This window comes from Rhinatrema bivittatum, chromosome 4, assembly GCF_901001135.1.
Source record: "Rhinatrema bivittatum chromosome 4, aRhiBiv1.1, whole genome shotgun sequence".
In the NCBI taxonomy this organism is placed as follows: Eukaryota; Metazoa; Chordata; class Amphibia; order Gymnophiona; family Rhinatrematidae; genus Rhinatrema; species Rhinatrema bivittatum.
This window is the reverse complement of record NC_042618.1, coordinates 273,011,665-273,024,409: the sequence shown is the minus strand read 5'-3', so window position 1 is coordinate 273,024,409 and position 12,745 is coordinate 273,011,665. Positions and strand designations below refer to the sequence as shown.

Genomic DNA, 12,745 nt, shown 5'->3' with positions numbered 1-12,745 from the left:
CACAGACAAATTGTGATTTTAAAAATTTCAATAGTTGCTGCATCAAATTCCTGAGGGCGTTCTTACATATCTCTGATGCAAGAAGCACATTTCTGATGCATAGATGATGATTGGTTTGGAGGGGAGGGCAAGATAAACTCTTGCTTTCTGGAAGCTGGAGCACTTTATCTGGAGGAAGAAAGATGCCTTTCTGGGAATTGGATGGGCCAGCTAATAACTTTATAATACCTGCTTTGGAGTCATTGGCTTGGTTCTGTCTTGTACATGTGAAGGTCCATATTCAAAAGCAGTTAGCTGGCTAAATGAATATTTGGGCACTTATCCGGTTAAATTCTAGCTGGTTAAGATAACTGGCTAGAATTTAATCAAGTTAGGGGCATTCCAGGGGTGTAACTGGGAAGAGTTTGAATTAGCCGGTTAAGTTGGCCAGCTAACGCCAATATTTAGAGTTAGCCAGCTAAGTCTGGTCAAAAGAGCTGTCCTAAAGTTAGGAAGCTATAGTTAGCCAGCTAACTTTAAGATAGATAACTATATTGAATAGTGTGGTTGCACTCTTGAATATACCTCCAAAGTTAGCCAGATAAGTTTTATCCAGCTGACTTTGCTATCCAGACTCTATGTGAATGTGGACCACATGGAGGTAGATACTGAGTTGCTGTGTAGTTCAGCTAGTTAGCCCATACATTCATCAATGCCAAATATGCTTATCTGGCTAACTTTAGGACAGCCTTAGGGGATGACCAGAATTAGCCAAATAAGTTATCTAGCTGTCAGCTCCTCTCCAGAACAACCTCACTCTGCCTGCCACTTTAGCCGGCCAACTATTTATTTATCTGGCTAAGTGGTGGCTGTTCAGCGGAGCCAAGTATTCAGTCTCTGGTACTTAGTCCAATAAGTCCTAACTTATCTGGATAAGTAGTGCTGAATATCACCCTTGTAGAATATAATCTAAGCCTAGCAAGTAGTAGTTTGGGCCTAGCAAGGTGACCAATGACCTGTGCGTATTGAGCCCAATGTAGCATACTTTTTTTTTTTTTTTTTAATTTATTTTTATTTATATTCCGCTTTTTCAGGCACTTCAAAGCGGATTATGTTCAGGTACAAGAGGTATTAGAACCCGAGGCCTAAAGATAAATAAGTGTTTAAGGTGACAAAAATGAATTGAGTGGATGCTTTTGTTTACTTTTTTTTTTTCAAGTGAACATCTTAAAATACTTTCTAAAACTTAAAGGTTCCATTTGTAAAGACTTTTTGTTTGTTTTTACATTATGGATCAGTTACTTTCCCAATGCTTTTTTTATGTGATCCCCTTTCAAGCATGCAAAATTCTTGCAGACTCTAGTTGCGTTCTAAAGTGGGTAGGAAATTAGCCTGAATGATAATTGAACTTGTATTTTTCAAATTAAAAAAATTATCTATTTTGAAATGTATGTCAGAAAATTATGAGAGTGCATTTATCTAAAGATGGTCAGCAGTGATGGTCTTACAGCAGTTATTCGGTGGTTAAAATATTTACCTGCTGAAAAAGTCTCTCTTAAAAGAAACACACAAGGCATACCAGTGGAAGTGCTGTGCACTGTCATATGGAGAGCAATGGTTAGATTCCTGGCCAAAAATCTGGTTCCTGAACTGGTCAGGACTGAGGAGCACCATGGAGTCCCTGGGGAAGAAAGTGTAGTCCAAGCTGCCTGCAGCGACACCAAATGGCCTGACTTAGTATCCATGTTGCTGTATTTCAAAGTGAGCTGCAGTCTAATGGAGGATTATTGCCATATTAGCTGGGCTAATTGGAAAGGGATATTAAATGGATAGTTGTGAATGAAGCATGTAGCGATGTAGTCCAGAGGTCTGCTGCAAATTCCAGATGAGCTGGAAGCTGCTGGGCCAGAAAAAGAAATGTCTCAGTTGGGGCAACACTCTTATAAAGCAACAGCTTTATTTTGCTAGTACAAGATTCAGCTTATAGTACTATGGTACCTTTTATGTGTATAGTAACACAATTATGTCTGGTTGAAAGCAAAGATACTAGTTTTTCCCGTTGATAGCAGGGCTGAATTAGCCATGCTGTCTGGGAGCGTTGCGACCCGAAGTAGGCAGAGTTTCCTCAGTGAGTCACCGAGCTTTGACTCTGTGTGACTTCGGTGTGATCTTCCCACGCGTTTCCCCTCTTCTCCTCAGTTTATTTTTTTCCACGAGCCAGTCACACGTGGGTTTTTTTCCTCGACAACTTTTTCCCACTTCAGGAAATCTTTTTTGCGATTTTCGAGCTTTTTCAAATATTTTTTCGATCCGAAGGGCTCCGAAGCCATCCGGCTTTAAATACTGTCAATGTGGCAAAATTATGTCCATAACTGATGGACATAACTATTGCTACATCTGTTTAGACCACGACCAAGCCTTGTGTAGAGACTGTGGTCGGATATCTCCGAGGGCCCAGCGCCAGCACCCTGAGAAGATGGAGCGACTCAGAACGGGCTCTTATGCCCCAACAGCCTCCACGCATTCTTCGCTGGGACCGGCGAAGAAGGGTAAAACGTCCACAAAGGGGGCCTCCTCCCTTGGACCGACCGAGATGCACCGCGCCATTCCAGGTTCAACAGGCCCTTAGAGCCTTCCAAGAAAGCTGAGGCTCCGGCAGATGTACCTCATCGGAAAAGAGTCCCAGGTGCGTCGATCGGGCCACAGGGCTCTGTTCCTGGTCAGTCCCGCTCTCCGGCGCTGAAGGACTCGATGCATTCCAAGCATAAGAAGAACTTGACACACGGAGCACCTTCAGCGCATGGCACACCTTTGACGCACGACTCCGCACACGAAGCATGCGAAGCCACCAGTGCGTACGGTGCATGAGAAACATTCCACACCTACGACGCACCCCAAGCATCCGACACAAACCGCGACGCATGCAACGCACGGTTCAGGTTCACTGATACCAACAGATCGGGAACAGCAACTTCTGCCTCATAAAAGATCTCATAAGGACAAACACACACACAGAACCTCATCCTCTCACTCTGGACGTTCTACAACACCAAAACGTCCACGTGACAGTCCACGTATAGATATTGAGCTCCTTTTTGACCTGGATTCCCAGTCCTCGAGGGAGAAATCACTCGGTGGAGATTCTTTTTCAGAATTATCCTACGTGACTCGCACCAAGAGGTTATCTCCTCAACTACAGGTAACCCTTGTAAAAAGGCACAGACCATCAGTTCAGAAGAATGACTCCACAAGACATATTGTTGGCTGCTTTGCCTACAAGACCATCCCCAACGCCGGGGCACTTACCACCACAACCAGGTACCCTTGCATCAACAGGCATGCTAAATATTTTTCAGGCTTTAAGTTCATTTTTTGAAGATCTTGAACAGAAATCGGACCCATCTGTAGAGTTGCCTCACCATTCTCCACCTCCATTGCCTGCCCCTAGACCTCCTGATCCACCTGACATTCCATCACCAGCTCTCCCACGCAATCCGCCGGAAGGTTTACCAGAACCTTATTCACAGCCGGAGGACCTCTCATACACTAAGTTCATAGAGAAAGTGGGGAATCTTCTTCAAGTGGAGACAGGGAAAATCCCCAATCCCAGAGCTAAGATGATGGGAATTCTTAAGATCTTCGAGATGCAACCAGAACAGACGGCCTTACCCCCTCATTCCGTTCTTGATGGGGTCCTGCATAAGATGTGGCAAACCCCCTTTTCCACAACCGCCGCATCTTGTGAAACAGATTTGAAATACAGAATGAGAAATTCTGCCATCTATGAATCCACTCAACTTCCCCACAACTCCATCGTAGTTGAGTCTGCATTAGCAAAAGCGAAACGATCAAACTTCACAAGAAGCCTCAGGCGCACCAAATGCGCGCCACTGCAGCATCAGTTGCCCACTTAAACAGAGTTCCATTACTGGACATATGCAAAGCGGCAACTTGGTCCTCCATCCATACCTTCATGTCACACTATTGTCTGATCAGCGCTGGGCACAGCAGTCTTTTCGACTCTTCAAAACCGATGAGACTGTCTACTACCATATGGGTTGCTGTCCTAACCTTCAGACATACCAAATGGACACAACCCGGGAGCTTGGGACTCTCAGACAGCATGGCTAATTCAGCCCTGCTGTTAATGGGGGGGAAAAGCAAGTTTGCTCACTGTAAACGATGTTTCCGTAGATAGCAGGTTGAATTAGCCATAAGATCCCTCCCTCTTCCCTAGACAGTCCCACAAACACCTTTTTATTTACCTCTCACTTGGCTACGAAAAAACTGAGGAGAAGTGGGCAAACGCACGGGAAGATCACCGCGCAGTCACACAGTCAAAGCTCTGTGGCTCCCTGAGAAAACTCTCTGCCTACTTCGGGTCGTGACGCTCCCAGACAGCATGGCTAATTCATCCTGCTATCTACGGAAACACCGTTTACGGTAAGCAAACTTGCTTTTCTGTAGTTCTACAGATATAATTTGCTACAGAATTGCCTTACTGTTGCAAAATCTTAATTTTCTTATACAGTATTCTGAGATTATCGCATAGGTTTAGCATAGCTAGAAATACAATAAGTTGGCAGATACCTTTATGATTTTTCTTAATGAGGTGCAAAAATATTTTAACTCATGTTCTCTCTTCACTTCATTCTTTAATGCCTTTTAAATTCATTAATGTTCCATATGACTTTTAACCCACCTATCTAAACTTCTCTGTGGGTAACAATTAATCATACATAACTGATCGACATGTTGTGACGGTCCTCGAACGACAGTATATAAAACGTATTAAATAAATAAGACATTAACACAGCCAATAAAAAAGATAACACAGATGTATTAAAACTGAGCATTTGACCTATATTTGAATGAATGCAGACAGGTAAAAAATACTATGCTCTTGGGATTTACATTTAGGTAATATCAAAAACAGCTTTATCACATAGAAACATAGAAACATAGAAATGACGGCAGAAGAAGACCAAATGGCCCATCTAGTCTGCCCAGCAAGCTTCACACATATTTTCTCTCATACTTATCTGTTTCTCTTAGCTCTTGGTTCTATTTCCCTTCCATCCCCACCTTTAATGTAGAGAGCAGTGATGGAGCTGCATCCAAGTGAAATATCTAGCTTGATTAGTTTGGGGTAGTAGCCGCCGCAATAAGCAAGCTGCACCCATGCTTATTTGTTTTACCCAGACTATGTTATTAGCCCTTATTGGTTGTTTTTCTTCTCCCCTGCCATTGAAGCAGGGAGCTATGCTGGATATGCGTGACGTATAAGTCTTCTCCCATGCCGTTGAAGCAGAGAGCCATGCTGGATGTGCATCGAAAGTGAAGTATCAGGCTTATTTGGTTTGGGGTAGTAACCGCCGTAACAAGCCAGCTACTCCCCTCTTTGTGAGTGTGAATCCTTTTTTCCACATTTCCTCTTGCTGTTGAAGCTTAGAGCGATGTTGGAGTCACGCCTGTGTATGTTATTTAATAAGGGTATTGACTCCAGGCAGTAGCCATCATTCTGGCGAGTCACCCACTCTTCATTGGCAGCCTCTTGACTTTATGGATCCACAGTGTTTATCCCACGCCCCTTTGAAGTCCTTCACAGTTCTGGTCTTCACCACATCCTCCGGAAGGGCATTCCAGGCATCCACCACCCTCTCCGTGAAGAAATACTTCCTGACATTGGTTCTGAATCTTCCTCCCTGGAGCTTCAAATCGTGACCCCTGGTTCTGCTGATTTTTTTCCTTAGGAAAAGGTTTGTCGTTGTCTTTTGATCATTAACACCTTTCAAGTATCTGAAAGTCTGTATCATATCACCTCTGCTCCTCCTTTCCTCCAGGGTGTACATATTTAGATTCTTCAATCTCTCCTCGTACGTCATCCGATGAAGATCCTCCACCTTCCTGGTCGCCCTTCTCTGTACCGCCTCCATCTTGTCTTTGTCTTTTTGAAGGTACGGTCTCCAGAACTGAACACAGTACTCCAGGTGAGGCCTCACCAAGGACCTGTACAAGGGAATAATCACTTCCCTTTTCTTACTCGATATTCCTCTCTCTATGCAGCCCAGCATTCTTCTGGCTTTAGCTATCGCCTTGTCGCATTGTTTCGCCGACTTCAGATCATTAGACACCATCACCCCAAGGTCCCTCTCCTGCTCCGTGCACATCAGCCTTTCCCCCCCCATTGAATACAGTTCATTTGGATTTCCACTCCCCATATGCATGACTTTGCACTTCTTGGCATTGAATCTCAGCTGCCATATCTTCGACCACTCTTCCAGTTTCCTTAGATCCCGTCTCATTCTCTCCACTCCTTCCGGCGTGTCCACTCTGTTGCAGATCTTAGTGTCATCCGCAAAAAGACAAACCTTACCTTCTATCCCGTCCGCAATGTCGCTCACAAAGATATTGAACAGGACCGGTCCCAACACCGATCCTTGCGGTACACCACTTAAAACCGCTCTCTCTTCAGAGAAGGTTCCATTTACCATCACACATTGTCTTCTGTCCGTCAACCAATTTGCAATCCAGGTCACCACCTCTGCACTCACTCCCAAGCTTCTCGTTTTATTCACCAGTCTCCTGTGCGGAACCGTATCAAAAGCTTTGCTGAAATCCAAGTATATGATATCGAGCGCTCTTCCTCTATCCAATTCCTTGGTTACCCAGTCAAAAAAGTCAATCAGATTTGTCTGACAGGATCTTCCTCTGGTGAATCCATGCTGCCTCTTGTCCATCAATTCTCCGGACTGTAGATAGTTCACTATTCTCTCTTTCAACAGTGACTCCATTACTTTTCCCACCACTGAAGTGAGGCTAACCGGTCTGTAGTTACCAGCCTCCTCTCTGTTCCCACTCTTGTGAAGCGGGACCACCACCGCTCTTCTCCAATCACTCGGCACCACTCCCGTTTCTAGGGATCTATTGAACAGGTCGCACAGCGGTCCCGCCAGCACATCTCTGAGCTCCCTCAATATCCTTGGATGAATCCCATCAGGCCCCATGGCTTTGTCCACTTTCAGATTCTTTAGCTCTTCCCATACATTATCTACTGTAAATGGATTTTCCTCTGTTCCGCTTCCCTCCAGTTTCTTGTTGTGTAGAGATGGTCCTTCTCCAGGGTCTTCTTTAGTGAACACAGAGCTGAAGTATTCGTTTAATATTTCTGCCATTTCTTCGTCTCCCTCCACACATTGATCATTTCCACCTTTCAATTTCACTATACCACTTTGGACCTTTCTCTTTTCGCTGATGTATCTGAAAAATGTTTTGTCACCATATTTTATCTCCTTGGCAATCCTCTCTTCTGCTTGACTTTTTGCCAACTTGATTAATTTCTTTGTCTCCCTCAGTTGATACAAATATTCTTCTTTGTGCTCCTTCCTTTGGGATCTTTTGTATTTCTTGTATGCAGTTCTTTTAGCTTTAATTTTGTCAGCCACCTCCTTTGAGAACCAGATAGGTTTCATTTTTCTTTTGCTTTTCTTTACATTTCTAACATATAGAGCAGTTGCCTTGGCGATTGCTCCTTTTAGATTGGTCCACTGTTGATCCACATCTCTCTCATTTTCCCATCCATTTCCCATCACAAACTAAAACAGGGTTTCTTGCTTCAGAATATTTATTTATTTACTTAAAATCTTTTCTATACCGTCGTTAAGTTATATACCATCACAACAGTTTACATATAGGCACATAAATTCAGTAGGTGAATTTGTACAATACTACCTTACAATACTGCATGAACATGGGGATGTTGGCTGAAACAAATTGCTTTGATTTCCATTTGTTGTCCTGCTAACTGTGGACTGTGTTGCATGGAATGTTTCAAAGAGATCCTGGCATAACAAACCTTTTGTTGAGTGTTGTAATATAGCAATCGCCTGAATTCTGGGAATTTCTTGTGGCATTTCAGTGTTGGTCTCATGCACTTTGTTGTAGAACGCATACAATTGCAGAATCAAATGGCACCACTTCATCTTGGCATAGCTCTTTGATTTGGCTTGCTGCTAAAATGGTTCCATGACATGTTGAATAGCACTGATGATACTTGGCTGTGGGATGCAAGAGTAATGTCAGAGTTCAAATGAGGTCTGTGACATTGCAACAGGCAATTCAGATGAGCCTTGCAGTCTTTATCTGCCATCGTGTTCTGTTTCTGTGTAAATGAAATACAGTGCTATTCTAAAGGCAACTTGATGTTGCCATGGTATCACATTGGCTTTTGCTCTGTATGCTTAATGTCTAAATGTGTAGCTTTATAAATATAGGGGTTATTTTTGCCATACAATGCTTATTTGAATCAATTTCAGGGAAAACAATTATAGTTGAGATTGCCCTTTTTCCCTTCTCTCCAGACTTGCTGACACTGCCAGATCCTTTGGTTGACTTGTCCTTAGAGGTAAAAAACCAAACTAGATGCCTTGCTGCTGAAAGCAAGAAAACTGTTCCAGTCTGCAGGTGCCTAGAGGAGAAAGTAGAGATGGCAGAACCACCCAAGGATCTACTGGGAATGCGGTGGCCACTGGATAAAAGAGTAGCTGAAAAGCTACCTCCTAGCCTTACTAGAGGTATAGTACATACTTTGAATGGTTTATTATCCTTGAAGCAAAGCAACAAGATGGGGAAAATCAAAGTTGGCCTAAAAGGAATTCAAAGGTATCAGTAAATAAATCAGAACTTCTCACATGGATTGGTCCACAACATTTCAGGATCCTGCAACCAGTCCTCAGTGCTTAAAACCAAACTCAAAAATGTTATAGGTCTTCAGACAAGTCAAATGATCAAAAATGGCAAATATTTCAATCTAAACTGGGCCATAATCATGAGAATCATGGGTTGTTTTTTTTTATGTTGTCTTGTATGACATTAAATAGCAGTGTAGTATTAGTAACAATATGTGAAAGTAGGGGGCAACTTTTCCTTTGTTGTAAACTTTCACCTAATATGTAAATTTCAATTTTATCTCCTGTACACAAAGACGGTAACTTTTTTAAACTGGCGCGCATGTGCTCACGTTCGGCTTGCACCCAGGTATGCGGCCATTTTATAACACATGCGCGCATGTTATAAAATAGCCTGTGCATGCATAATTTATTTTATTTATGCGCTTTTATAAACCGATGCTCATGAAAAATCATATCGCGTCGGTTTACATATAACTACAGTTGGAAAGTACAATAAACAAGGGGACTTTAACCTGGAAAAAAAGACAACTCTAATGTGCGCTCAGTTTTAAATGGACGCTCAGTTTTAAATGGTCGCAGGCATATGCCCCATTTACTGTGTAAGTGGGGAAATTTTTACAAGAGACACACACTGACGCCATTTTCCGTTTTCCCAGTTCATTCACAGTTTGCCTAGATAAGGGATAGGACTTGCAAACCTCCCTCCCCCCACTGTTAGCCCCGACCCTTAAAATCCTGCTGACCTCCCTAAATATTTTTGTTTTGCAGTGGCTATTGTCAGCCAGGCTCTCTGAGGAGAATGCTAGGAGGGAACAGGAAGAAGCTGGGAAAGAAATTGAGGTAGGGGAGGGGCGGCAGTAGGGCAGAATGAGGAGATTGCTGGGTGGGATTAAAGCTAGGAAGAAGAGTCCCTGGAGAAAGTGAGAGGAGAATACCTGGGCGAGAAGGAAAGAGAGCAAATAAAATAGCCAAAAGAAGAAAATTAAAATTTCCCTGACTTCTAAAAATATTTATTGCCTTATAAAAGTCTTTATATCCTTGTACGTTTTTCACAGTCTGTGTAAAAAAACCAAAACAAAACAAATTAAAATGCATTAAAATGTGTTTCCCACTGATCTCATAGCATACCTTAAGCTTTCATTGTGAAACAATTCATCTATGACACTTTTCCAGCCAAGGCGTTCCAAGCATGCCACAAATGGAACAACTATATACAGTGTTACACAGTAGCTCAAGCTGTCTAGAACAGTCGGGGTAGAATCGTGTAGTTAAGTACAATACAAATACTAGTTATAAATCATTACTATATTGTGCATTTGTTAAACAAAGTTTTCATTAGGCAGAGAAGGTAATTTTAGAGGGTTAGTATTGTGCACTGAGATATAGAGGGTTATGTACAGTGTTTTAATAAGGTTTGTGTGATTGGCCCCAAAAGCTACCTCATAGAGCTATTTTGATGCATTTAGATTTGTATGTTAGACAGAATAATGTGAAAAATATACAAGGGGGTGAAAATGTTTACAAGGCACTGTAGCTGGTGCTAATTCTCTAAATATTTTTTCCTAGCGTGTAGCAGATGGACTCAGGACCAATGGGTATAGTGTGCTCCTGATGGCAGTTGGAGACTGAGTCAGATTTCAATCTGACGTCAGCCCTAGTATATATACCCCTGCAGGAAGCTCTGCTCTTCAGTATTTCTCCATATCAGTTCGGGACTCTATCCACGCTTGCACAGCGTTAGAGTATTCTAACCAAAGAAATCTAAAACAAAAAAGAAATCTTATCTCTACAGACAAGCCCCGCTCTCCTGCGGTGATACCTACGGGTCCCCTCCCCCAGTTGAGAATTCCTAAGGTGATTTTCTGGCGATCCTCAGAGGTAGGCCTCGGTCAGGCAGCCGGTTCCTGGCGTGGACTTAGCCCCCGGCAATGAGTGCGGCTGAGAAGCAGCGGGTGCAATTTCGAGCGCGGCGGTGAAGGTAATTTTCCCACTCCCCCCGCAGCCGGAGACCGCCCGGAACGAAACCGGGAAACGCCAAGAACAAGGTAAGGTAGAAAACTTCTTAAAAGTCTCTGGTCTCCGAGGCTCGAATAACCACACAGATCGCCAGCCGGCGTCAGTGCTTCCAGGTTGATCAGCCCTATCCGGGCTGGACCCCGGTCCAATACGAGGGTCCTCCCACGTGGAGACCCTCCGAGGTGGTCACCATATTGCTCGCGTGATCGCCACCCTGTCCGCTGATTCGATCCGTGCGCACAAAATCACTTGTGCGCACACTGGCGCGCGCATAAGTGCCGGGCGCACAAGGGTGCTGGGCGCACAGCCACATGCTCAACGGTGCCAGGCGCATAAGTAAACACCGTGCGCACAGTGGCACGCAAATCTTTTTGAGTGTGCATCCGACCTACGCGCACAACTTCGGCGCACCCGGAGCACATAATTCAGCTTCCCGGCGTACGCTTGAATGTACAAACCGGAGTTTTCTGCAGACTACGTGCACAAACCATGGCACCACCAGACAAGAAGCTCAAGGCTCAGGGCCTCTGCCCAGCATGCCACATTAGAGCTGCGCAACACAAAGAGGTCACAGCCCTGTGTCTACAGTGCGAGGAGGCTCTGGGTGAACCAGGCCAAGGTCCTCTCCAGCCGGCATTGGGATCAGGATCCACAGACAGTACACTGGATCTGGCTAACCCTCAAACGGGGGATTCGCCAGTACACCGGATCCTCCCTCAAACGGGGCTTCCTGGGGACGCAGTGCCTCTCAACTTAGACCCAGCATCTTTCTCCTGGGTAGAATTATTCAAAGGCCTACATACCTTTGTCCACATGCAACCGGCGCCCCCAATGACAGCCTCCTTCAGAGGACCCTAACATCCCGGGACCCTCTAAACCCAGAGAAGTGCAACTCCGAACTCAAAGCCCCAACACAGGGGACACGGATACCTCGGACGAGGATCAAGACTCCCTGGAGGAAGGGGAAATCCCTCCAGGAACAGAACCTTACCGAACCATGAGGCGGTTCATTGCGAAAGACAAACTATCAGAACTCGTGGCTCACAGCTTGAAAGAGCTCGCTATTCCAGGCACGAGTGCCACAAGGGAACCGAAGAGGAACCCCCTCCTCGAGGGACTCCCATCAGGCCTCCCGCCATTTCCCTTTGCTGCAAGCTGTTCAACAGCTGATTGACCTGGAATGGGAGGCTCCGGAGGCCATGTTCAAGGGGGCATGGACCCTGGCAGCCTTATACCCCCTGGATCCCGCTGCCAAAGATCTCCTGGCATTTCCCAAAGTCGATGCCATGGTCTCAAAGCGCACTACCATCCCAATCGAGGGAGGAGCAGCACTCAAGGATGCCCAGGACAGACGTCTGGAATCCATCCTCAGTCATTCGATGTATCAGCTATGTCACTACAGATCGCGGCCTGCTGCGCCGTGGTGACACGCGCCTGCTTATCGAACACCACCACACCCGTCGAAGGACTAGAACCAGCAGTGTCATTCCTCACAGATGCGACCTCTGACCTGGTGCGCACCGCAGCCAGAGGCGTTTCATCCGTTGTGGCAGCCAGAAGGCAACTCTGGCTCCGAAGCTGGTCAGCCGACGCAACGTCAAAGACGAGACTCACAAGAATGCCTTTTATGGGAACCCTCCTGTTCAGAAGCGAACTGGAAAAGTTAGCCGACAAATGGGGTGAATCCCCAGTACTGCGGCTACCGGAGGACAAGAACAAGAGAAGCCAGCGCCCCTCCCCCCGAATACCTAAGGGCAGGGGATCACAGCGCTTCAAACCGTACAAAAGTACATATCAAGCAACTCGCCCCGCAGGCAGGGACCAGTCCTTTTGGAACAAACACAGCAAGAGGGGGACTGGCATGGGTCCAGGCCCCAGCCGCACCCCGCAATGAAGATCAGCCGACCCATCCACAGGAAGAAGCCATAGGGGGCAGACTTGCCCTATTCTACTAAAGATGGGTCGAACTTCGGACAAGTGGGTCCTAACCATCATTCGAGAGGGATATTATCTGGACTTCCACAACATTCCTCCGGACAAATTTGTGAAATCTCCCTGCC

At 45.2% G+C, this 12,745-nt stretch overlaps 1 protein-coding gene across 4 annotated transcripts in view; it reads left to right on the top strand.

The window, feature by feature from the left end:
* The window catches only part of LOC115090693 (patatin-like phospholipase domain-containing protein 2), a 124,956-nt gene that overhangs the window by 44,071 nt on the left and 68,140 nt on the right, over positions 1-12,745 (top strand). For all 4 annotated transcript variants that reach the window (XM_029600126.1, XM_029600125.1, XM_029600127.1 and 1 more), the window contains one exon: positions 8,340-8,552. In XM_029600126.1, the coding sequence (XP_029455986.1) occupies positions 8,340-8,552 (213 nt within the window). The remainder of the gene's footprint in view (positions 1-8,339; positions 8,553-12,745) is intronic.